General features: G+C 38.2%; 1 protein-coding gene across 6 annotated transcripts in view; it reads right to left on the reverse strand.

The window, feature by feature from the left end:
• Positions 1 to 23,323, reverse strand: part of RCHY1 (ring finger and CHY zinc finger domain containing 1) — a 26,633-nt gene continuing 3,310 nt past the window's right edge. For 2 of the 6 annotated variants that reach the window (XM_021100263.1, XM_021100264.1), the window contains 8 exons: positions 20,953 to 21,072; positions 20,590 to 20,705; positions 14,960 to 15,038; positions 13,496 to 13,540; positions 13,328 to 13,386; positions 13,213 to 13,239; positions 12,174 to 12,294; positions 9,140 to 9,770 (listed from right to left, as the gene is read on the reverse strand). In XM_021100263.1, coding sequence (XP_020955922.1) covers positions 9,642 to 9,770; positions 12,174 to 12,294; positions 13,213 to 13,239; positions 13,328 to 13,386; positions 13,496 to 13,540; positions 14,960 to 14,983 — 405 coding nt within the window. In that variant the 5' untranslated portion in view covers positions 14,984 to 15,038; positions 20,590 to 20,705; positions 20,953 to 21,072 and the 3' untranslated portion in view covers positions 9,140 to 9,641. 6 annotated transcript variants of the gene reach the window in all.

Consider the following 23,323-nt stretch of genomic DNA (forward strand, 5'->3'; position numbering starts at 1 on the left):
TCAAGCTTCCAGATGAAATAAAACATATTAATTTTATTTTTACTTTCTAAATTATAATTCTTTTAAATTATTTATGACAGTACTGGTATTGATATTATCCAGATTCTTTTTTTTTTCCCCACTGTACAGCAAGGGGATCAAGTTATTCTTACATGTATACATTACAATTACATTTTTTTCCCCACCCTTTGTTCTGTTGCAACATGAGTATCTAGACAAAGTTCTCAATGCTACTCAGCAGGATCTCCTTGTAAATCTATTCTAAGTTGTATCTGCTAAGCCCAAGCTCCTGATCCCTCCCACTCCCTCCCCCTCCCATCAGGCAGCCACAAGTCTTTTCTCCAAGTCCATGATTTTCTTTTCTGAAGAGATGTTCATTTGCGCTGGATATTAGATTGCAGTTGTAAGTGATATCATATGGTATTTGTCTTTGTCTTTCTGGCTCATTTCACTCAGGATGAGATTCTCTAGTTCCATCCATGTTGCTGCAAATGGCATTATGTCGTTCTTTTTTATGGCTGAGTAGTATTCCATTGTGTATATATACCATGTCTTCCAAATCCAATCATCTGTTGATGGACATTTGGGTGTTTCCATGTCCTGGCTATTGTGAATAGTGCTGCAATGAACATGTGGGTGCATGTGTCTCTTTTAAGTAGAGCTTTGTCCGGATATATGCCCAAGAGTAGGACTGTGGGGTCATATGGAAGTTCTATATATAGATTTCTAAGGTATCTCCAAACAGTTCTCCATAGTGGCTGTACCAGTTTACATTCCCACCAGCAATGCAGGAGGGTTCCCTTTTCTCCACAACCCCTCCAGCACTTGTTATTTGTGGATTTATTAATGATGGCCATTCTGACTGGTGTGAGGTGGTATCTCATTGTAGTTTTGATTTGTCTTTCTCTTATAATCAACGATGTTGAGCATTTTTTCATATGTTTGCTGGCCATCTGTATATCTTCCTTGGAGAAATGTCTATTCAGGTCTTTTGCCCATTTTTCCATTGATTGATTGGCTTTTTTGCTGTTGGGTTGTATAAGTTGTTTATATATTCTAGAGATTAAGCCCTTGCCGGTTGCATCATTTGAAACTATTTTCTCCCATTCTGAAAGTTGTCTTTCAGATTCTGATTTAAACACACAAAGTTGATAGATATAGACACAATTGTTCATTTCTTCCTGGCTTTAGGTGTGCTAATAATATTGTGGTTACATTTTTTAAACAGTCCTCATCTTAGGAACCAAAATATGTAGGGACAACATGTTATGACCAAGATTTGCTTCAAAATAATGTGAAAGGGAAAAATGATTAACAGTATAATGTGGCCATGAGTTGATCATGCTGAATATGGGGTTCACTGTATTAGTTACTCCACTTTTGCACCTTCAACATTTTCACGACAAAAAGTTAGGGGATTAGAAGAGGCTGCGCCTGGGCTTATTGCTAAGAAGAGCGATAGTAATAAGCAGTCCCCCTTGTGAGAACTCTGAGCAGCCCCGCCTCATTACAGACTCCCCTGACTAACGCCGCATCCTCCACCTCCACCCTTCTTCTAGAGTCAAACTACTTTCAGCTTTTACTTTGGAAATTCAGGCTCAACTTAACTCTCTTATCCCAGACCCTCTGGCTAATGGACTTAACTTCATATTTCAGTTACTATTGTTGCGTAACAAATCACCCCAAAACTTGGTGAATTCAAACAACAGCAATCATGTTCTATTATCTCTCATGATTCTGTGGGTTGACTCGGTTGAGCTGGGCTGTTCTCACTCACAGACTGTCACATAGTCACAATCAGAAGGTTTCCTCAGCCCTAAATCTGGCAATCAATGCGGGCTGTTGGGATGTCAGCTGAGGCCGTCAGCCAGAATACCTACACGTGGGCTCTGCATGTGACCTGGGTTTCCTCCTAGCATGGTGATGAAGTTCCAAATGCTAGCATCCCAATCATATCCCAGGTAGCCAGTCTATCACCTTTATGACCTGGTTTAGGAAACCTCACTTCAGCCAGTCACTGGCCACACGCATTCAAGGGGAGAAAAGCAGGTGCCGTGTCTTGATGAAGAAAGTGTCAATGTCACGCTGGAAGGTGGGTGCATGGGATGATCATCTTGCTGCACCCATCTCAGAAAATTCACTCTGCCACACTGGCTCCTCCTTGGCCCGCACATGTTTCTCTGGCTCTGACCACTTCCCATTTATCAACAAGCCAAACAGCACTTTTCCGCTTAGAACTATCATCCATCTGGCCCTACTCAGCTCACAGACTCCCCTTGGCACCAAAATTTACATCATTCCAGCACTGGTGCTGCCTGCTCCCAGACTTCTGCCTCCACTCCCTACCACTCACCATTCCTCCTCCCTCCTCCCTCGCCCATTCCTAAATATATAAGCACATCACAGCAGAGAACACTGGCCATATACTCTGAAAAATACTCTCTTTCCAAACCTGGACCACAGAATGCAAACAGGCAGATATGAAATATGGTGCTAAGAGACATGCTTGATTAAATTTTAACCGTTCAAAGACTGTGCATTTTGCTGTTGGCTTGTGTCATTATTATATAATAGGCAATAAAAGCCCTCTATGTTAGTATCCTGGGAAAGCTCTTAAAGAACTAGGTAGGAAAAAATCATTCTGCACAAAAACATTCCTGTCACCAGAAACACTGTGGCACCCTCTGCTGTCAGGAAACAAAGTTTAAGGTACTCTGGGATTAAAGTATCCTGCAGGATTCTTTAGCATCCTTGTACCATAGGCTGCCAATCACTTTATCCAGATATGAAAGCATACATCAGTGAGGGGACGAAAGTTAATAGGGCTTCATTTGGGCAACAGAGTAAAGGAAGAGAATGAAAATCGAATCCGTATGTGTAGGAGAATGGCAGTAAGAAAGGGAGAGCCAGGTAGAGACTCAGGGGACAGCAGATATCAGAGACATCATGTAATATTGCTATCTTGGTCCAAACCCTTTACCTAAGTAAAGAAATCTCCACAAATGACCCATACACAAGTTGCCCAGGGTCACACAGCAAGTAAATGGCAGAGCCAGGATCCAAACCCTAGCCATCTGTCTCGAGTCTATGTCCTTAACCACTCTGCTCTACCACCAAAGAAAGAACTATGATTATTTAGGGCGGAGGGGCTGTTTCTTTAAATGTATCAAGAATTATTATTTGGTATTATTGCTCTTACCTAAAAGAAAACTGACTGCCAGGAAAATTACTCTCCCCATGCTAAGCAGCGGACGGAGGAAGTATGTAGTCGTAGTCTCCCATCCACAATAAAACGGTTCTGAGGTTTAGAAGATTCTTTCCCTTCTAAATTTAGGAACAATTCTGTTCTTCTGAGAAATCAAAATGTATTACAATGACTGCACAAGTTATGTCCCTTATCACAACCTCACTAAAATCCATCAGTTGCTTTTACAAAGAGAATGGATACCCCCTATGACAAGTTCAAGGCCTACACAACCGGACTGATTCATCCACCAACCAATGAATCGGCTGAGCAGTCACTCAGAAGGTTCCAGATTTGAAGACTAGTTCACTTGTCAAGTGAAACCTGCATGGGGGAAAGGAAGGGAAAAACCTTTCCCTGTAAAAGACAGAGCTCCCATTCCTACCCTCCTCCAGGGAAAAATGAGTCCAACAGGTCTGGGGCAAGGTGGGAGGGAGGTCAAGGAGTCGCAGAGCTCTGGGCTGAGGGCTGAAGGGAACAGGACCACATTCCTGTGCGAGAAGAACCTCATGTCTACGAGGCCTTCTAGGCATAGCAAGGAGCAAGGCCCAATCCACTTGAGGCCATTTGTCCCTTGGCCGACTCCCAAGCCCTCCTCAGCCAGCACCCATGATGTTAAGGCCTGGACTCATTTCCAGTCATGGGAGACTTGGGGACACTGGTACAGGTCACTGGGAGCACACTAGAGATCACCTCAATGCTGCAGCAGGGCGGGTGTGAGGCTTGATGTCTACCCAAGGCCAAATACATAGACACTATTCTTATTGCTTTACACTTTATCTTATTCAAGCCTCACCACACAAGCCCTATGAGGCCATCACTACTGACCCTCTTTCACAAAGAATAACAGGAAGTTAAGACTGACTCAGGTAACATGTTAAATCAACTGAATATGAATTTCTCTCTGCTTTCAAAGTCCAAGCCATTTCTGGAATTCCTGTCATGGCTCAGCGGAAATGAATCCGACCAGGAACCATGAAATTGTGGGTTCGATCCCTGGCCTTGCTCAGTGGGTTAAGGATCTGGCGTTTCCATGAGCTGTGGTGTAGGTCACAGACATAGCTCAGATCCTGCGTTGCTGTGGCTCTGGCGTAGGCCGGCGGCTACAGCTCCGATTAGACCCCTAGACTGGGAACCTCTATGTGCCACAGGAGCTGCCCTAGAAAAAAAAAGGCAAAAAGACAAAAAAACAAAAAAAACAAAAAAACAAAAACAAATTCCAAGCCATTTCTATTATACACTGCTCATGCAATATACAAGTCATGACACGGGCAACTCTAGACTTCTTTCTGGCCCCTCCCTCAAAACTTTAGGCTAGCCTGAGAGCCCAAATATTTGGATATACAAGTACACCTGGAACGCAATGCCCAGCTATGGTGTTGGGAAGCACAGCTTAGAGAAGATACTGCTTCTGTTTACTCCTCCATGTTTCCCATCCTTCTCACATATTCCTCATGCCTCCCTTCTCCCGATTCAGATCCTCTCTAGATCTGTAGTCTTGGGTACATGTTTGTCAAATAGGACAACCCTATATATTCCTGCCTCCAAGGTGTGTGCATTACATGGAGCCTCTGAGAGATAATGGTGCAGAAAATAATAAGAAGCTTCCTTTGAAGGTCTTCAAAGAAAGCTCGGACAATTAAATTGAAGTTTGCTGGTCTTCTGATGATCAAGCAAAATCAGAGTGGACTGAACTACATGGTCTTTCAGTTCTAAAGCAAAAGGTCAAAGGAGATAAATTCTAAAACTGCTCTTTGCCTACAATATCAATATGCTTTGATTTAAAAAAAAAAAAAAAAAAGGTGTAGACTTACTTGAGCCAGCACTGCCTCACTCTCAAGATGACAGTGGAAGGCAGGTCTTGCCTGGTGTCACAGCTCATCACCCCTGGCGGTCAGGCCAATTTTAGAGTCTCTATCAGGAAAAGATTATTTATCTTATCCTCTCCAAGTTCCATTGGCCCACAGGGTGTGGTCAGATTGAGATCACCTTCCATCCAATGGATACCAGGACAATGAGGCTGTTTCAGGGTCTCTGGAACAGGAATTTTTCCATATTCTTTCCTCATGTCATCAATTCTGACTCCTTTAAAAGTACTAGGAAAGTCTCCATCCTTCTTTCCATGGCTTCCCCATTCATCCCACCCCATCAGAGGGACTTACCTGATAATGGTTGGATTTGGGAGTCACTGCACATGAGTGGTGAGATTTGGGAAAAAGCCATTGTCCATGGGTGGCTAAGCCCTTGCTTGGCTCTGGCCTTGCCCTCAGCAACTGCAGTGTTTAGGTCTCACTGGTCCCTTCTCCAGGGCAGAGACTCCCCTGTATGGACAAATTCAACTTAGAACAGGGAAGACAAAACTCAACGTGGCCTTGGTTCCAAACCTCAATCTCCTTTCCAGCTTTAGCAGCAATATCCGACTCCCATATTTACTTCTCAATTGATTCAGAACTCCGGAGGAATGTAACTCTCTAAAACTTTGAGAGAAGGCCTAGATCATATTAAGTTCAGTATCAAGCACTGTACAATTGGCTCTAAAGGAAATTAGAATTCAGCAAGAAGATTAACGTGCAAACAATCTAATAAGCAAGGCAGACTGGAACAATCAGAGATTTCAAGTAAATGCTACGGTGATGCCAAGTGGGAGGTGGGGAGAAGGGGGTGATGGACAACGTGTCAGGGCCAGCATGGATGGGTTTCCAAAACAATCTCTTCACTTTGTGACCAGACCCAAGGAGATGCAGAACTGTCCTTTCCTTTCAAGGTTCTCCAGGCTCAGACAGGTTCAGCCCCTCAGAGTCTCCACATCCTTGTAAGAGGATGAGGAGCAATGGCTGAAATTACCTCTGAAGAGCAGCCTCTAAAAAAGCCAAGGGAATGCTTACCATACTTAGCTCATTCTGAATTATGACTCCAGAAAAATAGAATATGCAAGACGAGGAAAAGGGCAAGGAGTGAAAATGAGAATAGTTGAAAACAGGTGGAAGATTAAGGAAAGTTTTTACTCCAATTTTGATTATCATGTTGTTTGCCTCGAGAGAAAAAAAAAAAAATAGTGCCATCATTCTGATGCTTTGATAGTGATCAGAAGTTTACAAGTGTAGACGCGTGGCAGGCCTAAGCAACAAAACATGGACAAAGACAATCCTTTATGCACTGGGAATGGCAGGTGTTACACCAGGGACCCTGTGTATCACCCTCAGAGTGGGCTTTGCCTGCTGATAGCCATGGGAATTTAAGATAAACTGCCTATTCTAAAATAGAGAACACCTTAAGTCACAGACTTACAAACCTCCCAAAGACTGTATTTTTATGGTCCTTATGTGGCAGAACTAAGCAAAAAGCTGTCGTGAAGAAGCTGTTTCTAAAGAGTTCATGACTTACTGGGCCACTTGGATACTGTCAGAAATCAGCAGAAGCCCTCCTGTCACACTACTAGCCACACACTCACCTCTCCTATGCCAAGAACAACTTGAGGTCGTTTACTGTCTTTTTTAAAATAACCCAGCTCCAGAGATTGTACCTGGCACATAATCGGCACAAAATAAATGCTTGTTAAATGGGATAAATGAATAGATGAACCTATTAACCAGATTCCAGCATGACTTGATTCCTACCTCCTAGGTTGAGAGATTTAATACCATCATGTTTCAATCAATATATTCTAGTACTAAACACTTCTGGGGGTCTTTCCAAGGAATTTCTGTACATACAAACACACTTCTATCAAATTCTTATATACAGTTAACACTTAGCTGTTTCTTTTTTTTAATTTCACTAGAAATTCAACAAATTCTTATAAGCAAGGTGTTTGAAAAGATGTAAAGATGCGTCACTGACTTTATAAAGTAACAGGCTATTTTTCTCACCCCCAACCCCGGGGGTCAGTGCGCTCACTGCCTCAGTCTACCCTGCTCACCTTCGCCTCCCTTTGTCCCCCACAAGGTAACTGCTAGAGGGCTGTCGGTAACCTTGGGTGTACTCCCACCCCAGCTTGGTCCATGGAATGCTTTAATGCTTACTTTTCACATACAATGTACAAATGAGGGGAAAAGGACAAACCGGACGATAATAAAGGAAATGCTAAGTCCTTTTAAGACTTGTACAAAGTGCTGCAGCTCAGAGAGGGAGAAGTTAACAAACAGGTTTGGGTGTTAACTGGCATTCATGGAGAAGGTAAACTTTGAGCTGGACCAGGAAGAAGAGGCAGGCCTTTGACAACTTTATTTCTCTGAGAATGATCATTCCTGAGGGACCATGTGTGCAAAGGCCAACAGCATAATTTCAAAGGAGGTGTTTTAAAGAAATAATATGTAAATAAACAATGAAAAATAAAACTGAAAAGATAAAATTGGAACAGTATTGTAAAGACTTCAGTGCAAGGAATCTGGGCTTAATTGAATACACAGCAGGGAATGTGTACATTATTTTGACCAAACCTGTAACAAGTCTAAGCTTAGGAAGTGTAATAACAAATTAAAAAAGCAGACCTGCCGAAGGTGGCATATAATCCAAAAGATTAAAGACAAGCACTATGGGAAAAAGCCACTTGAAGATGACAGTAAGAAAGAAGTCCACTTAGTAAGAAATTCAGTGAAATAATGCAAACAGCAAAAACTATAAAAGAACTCCAGCAGAGATGATTATTTAAAGAAGTGGCATAGACTCTGAACATCTATTTCAAGTTAATTCATTTCAAATTAATCCATTCACTACTCAACACCTATTAAGTGTCAAGTACTTACAAGAGATGATGTTGGCTACTTACTGCTCACATTCATTTTGACACATGACTAAAAATTTTTTAATTAAAATTAAATACGTATACAATATAAAAATAGGCTTTAGTGAGAAAAAAAAAGATTGAGCTTAAAACTAAAATTTATGATGCCATAAACATACTACTACCTCAAAGATGAGCTAAAAGATCATAGAGAGCTCTATATACTGGTTAAGAAGAATTGAGAAATCACAAAAGACAAAAAGAAATTGGTGTTTAATAAATACCTGCCAATAGATATGTAAACATTTCAGCTCCTAATCGAAATAAGCTAAGCTGGATACTGGGACACCACTGTAAAAAATTCAGGATCGGAGTTCCCATTGTGGCTCAGTGGTTAACAAATCCAACTAGGAACCATGAGGTTGAGGGTTCGATCCCTGGCCTCGATCAGTGGGTTAAGGACCCAGTGTTGCCATGAGCTCTGGTGTAAGTCGCAGACTCGGCTCGGATCCCGTGTTGCTGTGGCTGTGGTGTAGGCTGGCAGCTACCAGCTCATATTGGACCCCTAGCCTGGGAACCTCCATGTGCTGTGGCAAGCGGCCCTAGAAAAGGCAAAAAGACCAAAAAAAAAAAAAAAAAAAAAAAAAATTCAGGATCATCAAACATTTCTCTGTACCATATTCCTGAATTGAGGTATAATTAATTCCATCTTGAGTCTCCAAAAAAAAGGTTACTCATCCATATCTAAATTCAAGCATGAAATCTACCCCATTTATAACAAAGACAACCACTGCATGCATAAAGAAAAACAAGGAAAAGCCAATCACGCAGGACGAACACCAGAATGTAACACCATGAGGGCAGGGACTTCCGTCTATATTGTTCACTACAGCATCTAGAACCATACTCAGAACATAACGGTTGCTCACTAACTACTTGCTAACTGAATGAATAAACTACTTCTGGAAAAAAATCATTTCAGATAAGCAAAACAGAACTATTTTCAATGCAGATGGTTTCCTTTAGGCTAAGAAGAGTTCTACTATTTTAACTTTTCTCAATTACTCTTAGGGAATACCTCAAAACAAAGAAAAGAGGATTTCTTTTACATTTTAAGACTATATTGCTCTGAGCCAAAAAATAGATAACCTTAGAAAAAAATTTCTATAAAATTGTTTCCATATAATTTTATTAGCAGTTATTACATCAAAATTCACATTTACAGGACTGTCTTAGAAAATTCTAAAGTATATGTAATTAGATTTTAACAGTAAGATAGAACACATTCTCATTATAGTGCAGCCCTTAAGAAGTCAAGAATAATACTGAGAATTAAGTACAGTTCTATCAAGAACTAGAAATGAATTCTGTGTGCATAGTGTCACTTAAAGCAAAGGTCCATAGAAGTATAATACATTTATGAATGCAAATTTCAGTGGCAAACATCATTGACTTCCAAACAACTAACACCAAAGCAATTTCCAATCAAAACACAAGCATGGTGGCTTTCTCTTCTATAAAGAGACCCTGAATCCTTAAGTCTTGTAATATGATTTTATGCTGTGACACTAGTACAAAACACATCAGCTCTACTGCATAGATTGACGCATTGACAAAAAGATAGCCTTTTTCTGTATCAGAAAATGCTGAGTTTTCCAGTGAAGCACAGGCTGCTCACTGCTGATCTAATGAAATTCTACATCCTCCAGCCTGAGCAGTATTGTACGATTCACAAATGTTACATTTCATGCCTAATATATGGAACTGGACTGTAGATCTTCCATTGCAATCATTGCAGAGAATCTGAAAAGAGATGAATTCAAATTATGTATATTAAACCTTATAGATAGGAATTCCCATCGTGGCTCAGCGATTAGCGAACCCGACTAGCATTCATGAGGACATGGGTTCAATCCCTGGCCTCACTCAGTGGGTTAAGGATCCGGCGTTGCTGTGAGCTGTGGTGTAGGTCACAGACCCAGCTCAGATCTCGAGTTGCCGTGGCTATGTTGCAGGCCGGCGGCTACAGCTCTGATTGGACTCTTAGCCTGAGAACCTCCATATGCCACAGGTGCATAAAGACAAAAGACAAAAAGACAAAAGGACCAAAAAAAATAAAATAAACTTGAAACCTTATAGATAGAAGTGGCACTGTCTGCTCAAAAAAACCATACTGAAGATGTGAAAACATACATATATAAAACTAAACATTTCCATAAACAGAAATATCTGCTCACTGAACCTTTTTATTTGTTCACTGAAACCTTTTATTTGTTCACTGAAAACTCTAAGAAGCTATTAAGGTAGCTCTGAATTTAGAAAATGTAAACGTGGATTTGAGCCAAGAAGTCTTATTTTAAAATAGTTCCCAAGTAGTAAAAACAGTACTAGTACAAAAATTAACAAAAGCACAATCAGATCAACACCTATACTAACTCAAAATAACACACAACTTCATTATTTTCATTGACACCTAGAAAATAATCTTAGTAGGAGTTCTCATTGTGGCTCAGCAGAAACTAATCCAACCAGTATCCATGAGAACGTGGGTTCAATCCCTGGCCCTACTCAGTGGATTAAGGATCTGGCATGGTTATGACCTGTGGTGTAGGTCACAGATGCAGCACAGATCCTAGGTTGCTGGGGCTGTGGCATGTAGGCCGGTAGCTACAGCTCCAGTTTGAACCCAAACCTGGAACTTCCATATGCCAAGGATGCAGCCCTTCAAAAAACCAAAAAAAAAAAAAAAAAAAATATATATATATATATATATATATATATCTCTTAGCTAATAAAATAATTTTTTACATACTCATAATAGTTTTGCTTATTTTTTAATATACTAAGTTCCTAGTCTTCCATGCCTTAGGAATGAATTAAAGTCCAAATAGTTTCTAAAGTTGCACAAAGAAAAGTTTTGGGATCGTCCCTAAAATAAGATGCCACTTAGGAATTAATCTCTTCTAGTACTGAGATGCTGAAAAATAAAAAAGGTGTTAACCTGAAAACAAGTTAATACAGTACTATGTGAAAAAAGCATTAGCTTTAGAATAATCACACCATAATAAGTAGAAAATATCCACATTTTCTCTAAATTATAATTTGGAAAATAACTCCTTTAAGAATATGATCTAAATGTAGAAAATAGATTAGTCGTTGCCTAGAGCTAGGTGATTAAGGAATGATGACTGCTAATGAATACAGGGTTTCCTTCTGATGAAAATATTCTAAAATTGATGGTGGATGTGTTTGCACAATGCTGAGAATATACTAGAAAGCACTGAACTGCATACTTAATATGGAAGTTTTATGGTGTATGAATTATATCTCAATAAAGCTGTTATTTTAAAAAATGATCTAAACAGAACACAGTACACTACAGCATCTAATAAAACATCACATGACTATCAGTATTACAAAAGCTATCTTTCATTGACCTTACTAATAATTATCCACATGAATTATGAAGTGCTCCAGCATAAATAAAAGTATTTCTTATTTGGCTTTGTTAAGTGGTTTTTTCATCTTTTTATATAGAGGTATCTGAATTAAGGATGTTTTGAAAATTCCTATGTCCAAAAATTATTTAAGTACCAGAAAGCTGTCTACTTTGTGATTCCAATCTGTCATTTGATATAATATGTTGAGACTTAGACAGCAGCAATCTCAATTAATGGAGAAAAGATGATCATTCTCCATAAGGCAAAAGCACAGAAATACTTCTTTTATTTTAGGTTGTAGGCTAAGACCAAATTTTAAAAGAATTAGAATAAAATGGGTAATAAACAGTAAAAACCAAAATGTAACCTTCAAAAAAAAAATCAGCAAACATATTTGCATGAAATAAAATTTAAACTAATTAAAACTGAGCATATTAATTATACAATTAAAATAAAACAGACCAATAAACTACCTCTACTCAGTTACATTACTGACTGCCTCTGTAAGTAATATATAAATAATCCAGAATAAAGTTTCTGCCTGCCATCTAGTGTTGGAGAGAATTACACAAAGGTATTCTTAGATTCCGCCCACACCCTGGTCTTTTGAGTTAGGAGTAACTAAAAGAAGATTATTTTGTCCTTCCCATTAATCATCACATTGGCATCTATGTCAGAACAATTTTTTATACAGGTTTAAGAGAAACAGCAAAAACGAACATCAACAAAGAATCTGCAAAGTTTTTTAAGCATGGATCCTACTCACATCCACAGTCATGTTCTGATACTCTGATGGCATAGGAGTCTGTGCTACCTCATCATCCAGCTGTCTCCAGTACCTAGTCATATCTAAAGCAGAGTGCATACATAATGGACATCTGTAGCCTCTAGAAGAGACAGAAGAGTTATTTTCCAAACATTATACAAGGTGTCTATAAACTCAAGCATAATTGGCACATAAACCAAGACAGGGCATACAGTCTATACTGCCAAGATAAACTTACGAACCCGCAAATTCTTAAGGATTAAAGTTTTCAATTAAATCCTGTTATCAAAGGTACTTTTTAAACCTACTTCTTTTTTCTCAGTTCTCTAACATAGAAAGGAATTACGCCATATTCTTTGTAGAATATACTCAATATATTTTAAAAACCAATTAAGCTGCTTTTTACCTAAACAGCCTTAATCACTTAATATATCCAAGCAAAGAAGAGATAGTATTCCTTAAAACTTATTCAGATGATATTATTTCCTTTCTAAAACTTCTGAAAAATGTTCCATTCTATCTGTTAAATTAAAATCTCTGCTCATCAGTATTCAGGACGGAAGGAGTTATGACGGTCTCCTCTGCCCTAACTTTTTGCACCCGCTTTTATCACCCTTTCCCCGCAATAAAGTCAATATGAGATAAATTGTTACCAGCCTTTTTTGCAGGTCTTTATACTGAGCCCATACAACAACTTAGAATTTTGAGCAACATGCCTCAGTATTTTTATTTTCTTACAACACTATGACTGCCTCTGGCAGAGAAACTGAGTTTTCCACTAAGTACAGTCAGAAAATGAGAGGTATCTGTCTCCAGTTGTGCGATGAGATAAGCATACCGGAAACACAGGAACAAAGGCATAGTCCCACGTCACCTAACGTGCTCCACCGATTTAACACAACCTGACCCATCTCAAGGGAAGTCTCTGCCATACCCTATATAAGTAACTGCAAAGTCTGCCCAGTTCCCCCTCCTTTCAAAAAAAGAAAAAACAGACATCTTACAATTACAATTTTTTAAAATCCCATCAAACACTCACTCTTTCAACATTTCTTCATAACATGTTCTGAAAGAAAACACAACATTATTTTAGTAAAGCAAAAAGTACCTACACTATTTTCAAATGTTTTGAGGAAAAAAACCAGTTACCTTACCTATGTAAAAGATGTCCACATGGCAAGACGTGAGCAACAATACGGGATGTATGAATGTCCTGTAAAAGGAAATAAATGCTAGTGCTTACTTACACGAAGACAATATAAATAATCAGTACTTTCAATCCAAGACAGAATGTTCCAAAGCTAAAAACATTTTAAACTCACCTCCAAACATATTGGACAATTCTGCCGGGAAACATTTTCAATACACTGTTTAAAAGCAAAACTAAAATTACCAAAAGCTTAATAGTATTAATTATAAAAAAACTAACAAATGAAACAATACCAGCTTACTAAAGGTAATAAGTAACATTAATACACGTTTCCTGTATGTCAGACAAGAACTGAACAGTTAACTCTCACAACTATTTCAGGCTGTGTACATTACCTGAGACAATGAAATTGCTTAATGTGTCTTAATTATTCAAATTCTCTTCATTTTACAAATAACAAAATAACAGTTCACATTACAGAAATTTTAACACATGTCATATGCCAGGTTCATTACCTGTATTAACCCAATTAATCCCCACAACTCTAAATGAAACAGGTACAATTATTACTCCATTTTATAGATGAGGTATTTGAGGCCTAGAAACGCTAAATAACCTTCCAAAATTACATACTAGCAAGAGATGGAAATATATTTGAGCTCCAACAGGAGACCTCCAGGGCCTGAGATCTTAACTTGACAAGATAGTGTCATCTGTGAAGAGGTAAGAGAAGGCACCAAGCCACAGATGATGCCCAGGTTTTTTTAAGTAAGCACTTGAGTAGTTGACAGGACCATTTACAAACACAGACAATACAAAATAACTAAGAAACAAAACTACAAGAGAAAATAGGTATATAATTTTTCTAAAGACAACAGAGCACATCTTGCCATCACCCCAAACTAAAGCCAGTAAAACTAACCTTAATTTTTTATCTCCTACAAATTCACAATCTATTAATCAAGTACTTTAAGCCAGGGTTAAAATCCTTGGGAGTCTTTATTCAGCCTCATTCTTTCTCCCTTACACCTTGTCAGCATATCCCATATGTTTATTATTCACCTCAATTTCTCTTACCACTCTAGTATTTTAGGCCAGTTATTACCTACTATATAGTATTCAAAACCCCTCATCAGTCTCTTCAGTCTCTAAATTCTTGGACAGAATCAGCACTGTAAATGAGTTATTAGATTTTTTTCTAAGTAATGAAAAATAATGTTTAAAAGGCCTAGAATCATGATATAATTGCTGCATCCAAATTAAAAAATATTTCAGATTATGAAAGAAATACTAAATTTTCTAGGAATGCTAACAAAAGGTTACACTTTATATCATACATTATAAAGCTATTCTTAAAACCAGTACCAATAATAAGAATCCATGAGCCAATTTAGAACTTGTCTACATTATACTAATAAAAATGTAAGTACTCTTATATAGAGAAAAGGAATTATAGATTAGATGTTCTGACACGTAAGCTTTAGAACATCTACTTCTTAGTATTGCTTAAAAATAAAAAGCGACATGAACGACTTGGTAATATCTGAAAATCAGCATGTTCCTAAACAAATTAGGATTTAAGGTATTTTCAAAAACACTGTAATAGTTTTTAAATCATGAGAACTGAATTATATACCTTGTGCTTTCCTTGGAGATTCATTGCTAGGCATAAGTTACATTTCAAACAGTGGAAAAAATCTTCCTTTGGACCAATCCTAAAAAAAAAAAAAATATGAAAAACAAAAGTTCAGATTCATTCTTACTATAGTAATCATTTGTTCATTATATATAAGCTTAATTTCACTATAAAGTTCAAACCACACTGAAGATGAAGTAATAAATCCCTACCTCCTCAACCTCACTCCCCAAATGTAAACACTCTAAGGAGAATGATTATCTACCCTTCCATGTCTTTTTCTCTACAAATATACACATAGACACAATTTGGGTTTTATTTTTTACATAGATGGATTCTATATATATTGCTTGGCAACTTTTTTTTCAGTTAACAGTACTTCCTCAAGAGTATTCTATGTGTGAATATATAGAACCACTTCATTCCTCTTCATAGTTACACAGGATTACATGATAGGAACATACTGTAAATTTTAATACTTTTATTGACATGATTTACTATCTTTAGTTAATACAATGACATAATAAATACCTATATATAGACATCACAACCTACATGGTGATTTTTTATAAGATTCCTAAAAGTGAAACTATGGGGTAAGAGGGCATTGCATCAGCAGTTCTGATACCGCCAAACTGACTTGCAAAGATGGTACCAATTTATACTCCCACGAACAGTGTGTGATGGTACCTCTGTTCCCCACACTCCTGCCAACACTGGTTACTTACATGACAAATGAAAAATGGCACTTTAATTTGCATTTCTCAAATGATGAGACAGGAAGCGTATTTTCATGTTTATGAACCATTTGGATTTCTCCTGTGGATTGTCTGTTCATGTGCTCGGTTCATTTTTCCACTTGGGTATTTGCCTTTAATCAGCTTTTTTTTTTTAACTGAAGTTGATAGTTGATTTACAATATTATATTAGTTTCAAGTGTATGGCATAGTGATTCAATATTTTTATAGATTATACTCCATTTAAAGTTACTAGAAAATAATGTCTATATTTCCCTATGCTGTACAATATATCCTTGCTGCTTACCTATTATATGTATCAGTTTGTATCTCTTAATCCTTTACTCCTATATCTTGTCCCTTCCCCAACCCCCCACTGGTATCCACTACTTTGTTTTGTATATCTCTGAATCTGTTCCTGTTTTGTTACAAACATTCATTTGTTTTATTTCTTAGATTCCACACATAAGTGATAATATACAGCATCTGTCTTTCTCTGACTTCTTCACTAAGCATAATACTATTCGGGTCTACCCACAGCATTGCAAATGGCAGAATTTGATTCTTCTCTATGGTTGGATAATATTCCATTGTGTTTATGTGTATGCCTGTGTTTGTGTCTGTGTGTGTGTTGTGTACATACTATATCTTCCTTATCCATTCATCTATTGGTCGACACTTAAGAGTGCTTCCATATCTAGGCTACTGTTATGAACTAGGATGCATGTACTTTTTCTAATCAGTATTTTCAATTCTTTCAGATTATGTTCCCAAGAGTGGAATTGCGTATGGTATCATATGGCAGTTCTACTTTTAGTTTTTTGAGGAAACGAATTTAAAAGAGCTCTGTACGTATTCTGAATATTAATCTTTTTCACCTGTATATGTTATAATTACTTTTCTGGTACGCCATTGTTTTTTTTTTTTTTGGTCTTTTTGCCTTTTCTAGGTCCGCTCCCGCGGCACATGGAGGTTTCCAGGCTAGGGGTCGAATCGGAGCTGTAGTCACCGGCCTACACCAGAGCCCTAGCAACACAGGATCCGAGCTGCGTCTGCAACCTACACCACAGCTCAAGGCAACACCAGATCCTTAACCCATGGGGCAAGGCCAGGGAAGAACTCTCATGGTTCTTAGTTGGATTCGTTAACGACTGCACCACAACGGGAACTCCACCTGCCACCTTTTTTTCTCTTTTGTCATGTAGCCATTTCAATTCCCATGTAATAAAAAGCCGCTGATATTTTCCTTTATGGCTTATGCTTCTGTCTGTTTTGCAAAGACTTTTGAAACCTATGGGTCATATTCTCCAATACTTGTAATACCATGACTCATAATTTTTATATTTTTCTTTCATTCATCTGAAACATTATGTATGGTAAAAGTGAGATTGCTAGTTGTTACCCAATTTTTTTATCCTCCTCTTGTACAACAGAACATTTAGCTAGGCACAGGGCTATCCTGAATAAAACTATTTTCTAACTTCTCTGGAGGTTGTGAACAGAAGAGACAAATGAAAATTCTGTCTTATGCCCTTAGGAGAAAAGAGTGTACCTTCCCTTCACCATTTCCCCCTTTCCACTCACCCAGAATAGGAGCTCTTTTAAACTATGTAGACAAGAAAATATCTTATGGATGGAAAGAGAAAAAAATAAGAAGAACCTGGACTCCTATTTAACAAACTACATGGTTCAGACTTTTCCAGGAGAAAAGTGACCTTTTTGAGTCACTTGTTATTTTGGACTTTTGTCACAACATGCTAAAACCATACTCTAATGAATGCAAAGAGTTTAGTAATCAATTTTTTGTTTCCCCGATGGGTAATCAATTATCCTAATATCCTTTCCCCTGCTCCAAAATGCCACTTCTGCTATAAAATCGTATGTGTAAATATGACACACAACAGTTTTTCCCTTTATCTGTCTATTCCTGTGCAAAGGACGCCATTTGAAGTACTCTAAATTTACTTTGTTTTGATTATGCAATTAAGCAACTCCCCCCCCCCCTTGTTGCTCTTCCTTTTCAAAATCTGCTTGGTTATTGTGACTTTTCTCTTCCAGATGAAATTCAGAATTAGTCTGTCAAATTCCACAGGTAAAAGCCTGCAGGGAGGCTCCAATACTGCCCAAGACAGAATAACAGACAAGAGACTAGGTCTACCTGCCTTTCATATATCTACCTATATGAAACAGGTTTCAATGAACATCAGGGGATGAAGGACAGTGAGTGATCTGTGAAATATAGAAAACAAACCGAGCCTTACAATTGCCCCAGTTTACTGCCTAGAGCACTTTCAAGCACTAGGACAAGTTGGAGGAACTGAGGCAGAGCCACAAAGACTGCCTGACTGATAAGATAAGCTGAGAACCCAGGGAAACCAAGGCAGCTGGAGTACACAGGACAGAGCACCAGAGAGGACAGGGCTGCCCTGAGGAAGCCTGTCAAGTATTTACCTAGAAGGATACACATCAGCATATGCATGTAAAGAACCACCCAAGGAAACCAGCAGTGCTTGGCACTCAGACATGCCAGTCAGTGCTTATTCCCAATAGACAGACTGGAAAACCTTCAAGTTCACGGGGTACCGGGTAGAGAACTCAGGAAGGTAATGCCTCAGGAGTGAGGAGTAATACTACTCCTAGAAAAATCATACCTCCAAACTCATCTAACAAATTATAAAAGCAAGTCTCAGAAGCACCAAACTGCTTCCAAGAAACTTAAGTGCATCCCCAAATAAGTTCAAGAAGATCCAGAGGAATATGAAAATACTCAGCACCTAACAAGATCAAAATCATAATAAAGTCTGGTATCCAATCAACAATGACCAGGCATGCAGATAAACAACAAGGTTCTAATGCATAGCACAGGGAACTAGATCCACTCTCCTGGGATAGACCATGATGGAAAACAGTATTTAAAAGAGAATGTGTGAGTGGGTGTGACTGGATCACTTTGCTACACAGCAGAAATCGGCACAACACTGTAAATCAACTATATTTTAATGAAAAAAAAATTTTTTTAAAGGACAGCCTAACATATTATCAACTCTACTCATGGGTCCTAACTGTAGGAATTTAAATGCCAGTAGCAATGAAGAGAGAGAAGATGACCACTGCAGGTGTAGACAGAGAAGAAACAGTATGGGGCAGAGAAGATAGCTTCTCTCCTTCCCTGAATGGCTCAAAGTTAGCTATCTCTCGATGTGATGGAGAAAGTGAACCCTGTGCTGTATTTAATATGAAACAGAAAACTTAAGGATTCACACTCAGATAATCATATTATAATATACAATGGTTTTAGTCAAAGAATCTTAAGAGTCACCTTGATATTATATACTAATGTTGTATACTAAAACAAACTTCAACTGTCATATTTACATATCTACAGACCTACCTGCACTAATACATGTTTTAATTTATTTGCTTTTTTCCCCCACTTAAATAAATCTACTTAATAAGGAAACTTAAAGGGGAGGAGGAAAAAAAAAAGACCAGGCATGCAAAAAGACAAGAAAACCCAACCCAAAAAGGGAATAATCAATCAATGAAAATCAATCCAGAATTGACAAAGATGTTAAATTAGCAGAGGACATTAAACCAATCATCATAACTATATTCCACACGCTCAAAGAGCTGGTATATATACATAAATATTATTAAAAACCCAAATCAAACTTATAGAGACAAAAATTATGATTTCTACATCTTTTGGTATGTTTATTATTATCCTTCCTTAAAAACTACATAAAAGAAAAGTGACTTAAAATTCTCTAATAGAAACAAGGAGAAAGGACTGGCATAAAATACTTGGAACTCCAACACTATTAGTAACATTCTATTTCTTAAAATGAGTGGCTAATCCTATTAGTATACTTCAAAACATACATATGTCACATATATACTTTTGTACATATCTAACACTTCAGGATTTTTAGAAATAAAAAAAATTCCTATATACCAACATGTCAACTGTAGCTTGTTAGTGGGTGGTTGGACTGCAGGCTGTTTTGTTTTCATTCTTTCTACTTTTCTGTATTTTCTATTTTTTTTTTTTTTTTCATCTTTTTAGGGCCTCACCTATGGTATATGGAAGTTCCCAGGCTAGGGGTTGAATCAGAGCTGCAGCTGCCAGCCTACACCACAGCCAAAGCCAAAGCCACAGCCACAGCAACTCCAGATCCAAGCACATCTGTGACCTATACCACAGCTACAGCAATGTCGGATCCTTGACCCAAAGAGCAAGGCTGGGGATCAAACCCACAGCCTCATGGGAACTGAGCCATGAGAACTCCCCCCCCCTTTTTTTTTGTCATTTTGCCATTTCTTGGGCTGCTCCAGTGGCATATGGAGGATCCCAGGCTAGGGGTCTAATTGGAGCCATAGCCACAGGCCTACACCAGAGCCACAGCAACGCCAGATCCGAGCTGAGTCTGTGACCTACACCACAGCTCACGGCAACGCCAGATCCTTAACCCACTGAGCAAGGCCAGGGATCGAACCCACAACCTCATGGTTCCTAGTCTGATTCGTTCACCACTGAGCCACGACGGAAACTCCGAGCACTCCCTAATTTTTAAAAAGGAAAAAAATCTACCCTAATTTCCTACCCTAGATGCCTACAAAACACCTGATATACAAGGTTAAAATTTTAAATGGCCAACACAATTCTTGATGGGCTAGTTAAATGATTATTGCAAAAGAGGCTTGAAGAAACTTTCAGAATAATGGGAATGCTTTATCTTGAGACATACATATATATAATATACAAGTTTGTCAAAAGTTACTGGACACTTAAAATGAATGCATTTTATAAGATGTAATTATATTCCGACTAAGTTGACTTTAAAAACTACTGCTGCTCAGATATATTAGGGAAAAACCTTTTACATACAGTACCTACAAATTCCACAGTTTTCACAATGATACTGTTTCTTATCTTTGTCAAAGAGATGGCATATACTGCAATAATATTCTCCAAACAATGTGCTACATTCTTCACAGATCTGTTGTGCCTAAAAAAAAAAAAAAACCACATGTAACTAAAAAATTAGAATACATTTTCCAAAACATTTTTAATCCCTATTGAAATATCCAGAATTTTTTAACATATATGCAGTTTTATAAGTTTTTAAATATTTAAATCCAAGATATTGCTCACTTCAAGAGCTAAATAAGTCTTATTTGCAATACTCTTAATTTTTTAATCCACCTTAGTAAAACTTTAAAAAGAAAGGGAATATAGAAATGATCAAACCTTACATGTTGAATTTTTTCACAGTTTATGCACTGCACTTCCTTTACTTTAAAGCGATCTAGCTGATGATCTTCATTGCTATCATGACACAACCGGCAAGTATAAAGCTTGTCACAGCAAGGTGCCTAATACCCAGGGGGAAGAAGAGTTATTAGAAGCAAGAGAAGACAAGTTTGCCATGCAAAAAGAAATTTTTTTTCCTCCTCCTGGAACAAGATCAAAGATTACAACCAATGGACCATTTCATAAACTGATCCTAAACATAACCAGTTCACTGTTTTCCCTTCAACATCCCATATGTCTGTATCAAGTTGAACACAACCTTGTCCTTAAAGATAGAAGAACTGTGAAGGACGGAAGTCACTAACTGGAAAACTAATCCCACAGCACCCTAACTAAACTCATTCTCAGCCTAAATGGCATGCAGGCAACTTCTACTTGGACTTTCCAGAGAAAATCATTTACCAACTTCAACCCCCAAGCATTAAATATTATAAAGATTACATTTTAGTTCACTTATGGTTATTAACCATCAACTATGTGCCTGATGCAATAAATGCAAAAGCCCTTGTCTAAGAAGAGCAAAAAGACTGCCAGTTAACCAACAAAATCTACTCTCCTCTTCCCAGGTACATGACTGCTGTTAGATGAGGCCAAATGACTTAAGTTCTTACCAAGAGGATACAGACAGAAGAAATCAGTGCTGCTCCTGGGCCTGAATATTAAATAACTGGGCATGCCTCCTCCTCCATACTTCCTTCTCCCTTGCCTTCAGATGAGGCCTGGACCTGGCAGCTACCCAGATGATGACTACTATGCCCCAAAACATGGCAAAATAATACAATGGGAAGAACTTGTCCCTGGAGTGATGATGTGGATCAAAGCCTCATTACCAAACTGGATCACTCACCTCGAATTGGTAGGTGAGAGGAAATGAACTCTTTACTGTTTAACTCACATTACTTTTGGGTCTTTTTGTTATAACCTTATCCTAACTAGTACACTGAGAAGTCTCCAGGCCAGTAAGTAACCCAATGCTTTCCCGTATGCTGTGACCTTTCAGATCCATTCATTTCTGAAGGCTCTCTGTGCTGTGACTTCCCATGGTTCATTCCTCATATTAACACTCAGTCGTCTCCTTTTCTTTGCAATTATCACTCTTGTCCTAAATCATAGTGATCTGCACACCCACAGTGCTAATCCCTCCAAGACCATGAACTCTCAGTTCCCTTTCTCACCTGCAATGGTCTTATCCTCCAAGCCTCATCAGCCACATATTCTCGGTCATACCACGGAACAGTCGTTCTCAAATGTTTTAGTCTCAGGACCCCTTCACACTCTTAAAAATTACTGAGGATCCCAAAGGGCTTTTGTTTATGTGAATTTTATCTATTGATACTTACCGTATTACAGATTAAATCTTCCAGGTTTTTAAAATACTTATTACTTATTTTTTAAAATAATAGCGGTGTTCCCGTTGTAGCTCAGAGGTAACGAACCAGCCTAGTATCCATGAGGACCTGGGTTTGATCCCTGGCCTCCCTCAGTGGGTTAAGGATCTGGCTTCACTGTGAGCTGTGGTGTAGGCTGCAGACACTGCCTGGATCCCGAGTTGCTGTGGCTATGCCTATGGCCAGTGGCTATAGCTCTCAATTCGACCCCTACCCTGGGAACTTCCATATGCCTCAGGTGTGGCCCTAAAAAAAAAAAAAAAAAAAAATTAGCAACAAACCAATTACAGGTTAACATAAATAACATATTTTAATGAAAAAGCTGTATTTCCCCCAAAATAGGTAGATTCTCATATTTGCTTCTACACTCAATCAGCTTGGGTTGAAGTATATGAGGAAATTTTGGCTTCACACAAACATGTAGTTGGACAAGGGAGGAGTATTTTAATAACCTTTTCAGAGAATTATGGATACTCCTCTCTGATACTCACCAGAACTCAACTACTCAAAATTGTTTGCTGCAATGTAGAATCTGAAATTAATCAGTGAACTGTTACATTAAAATCTATTAATCTATCTTGCATTTTGGTTTTTGGTTGTTTTTTTCCTGAAAAAACATGATTTTAAGCATTCATATCTTCTTATTTCTAACTGTCAAGAGTTCTCGGTCAGACTTGAAAATATTTTAAAACAAGTCCTTGGCAACCTCCAAATTATTCTTGGTGACTTAATATCCCCCTGGCCATAATCTTGGGACCAGAGTACATGTAAAAAGTCACCTTTTATCTTGCATTTTGAATGGATCTTTTATCCCTGCTCTGGTCATTTGGAAAAAATCAGTTTACTGAGTTATGCAGACCTTCCAAATGTCCCCACCGTTGACACAGAATATCCAAAAAACATGTTTGTTAACACCACCACCCAT

This window comes from Sus scrofa, chromosome 8, assembly GCF_000003025.6.
Source record: "Sus scrofa isolate TJ Tabasco breed Duroc chromosome 8, Sscrofa11.1, whole genome shotgun sequence".
Lineage (NCBI taxonomy): Eukaryota > Metazoa > Chordata > Mammalia > Artiodactyla > Suidae > Sus > Sus scrofa.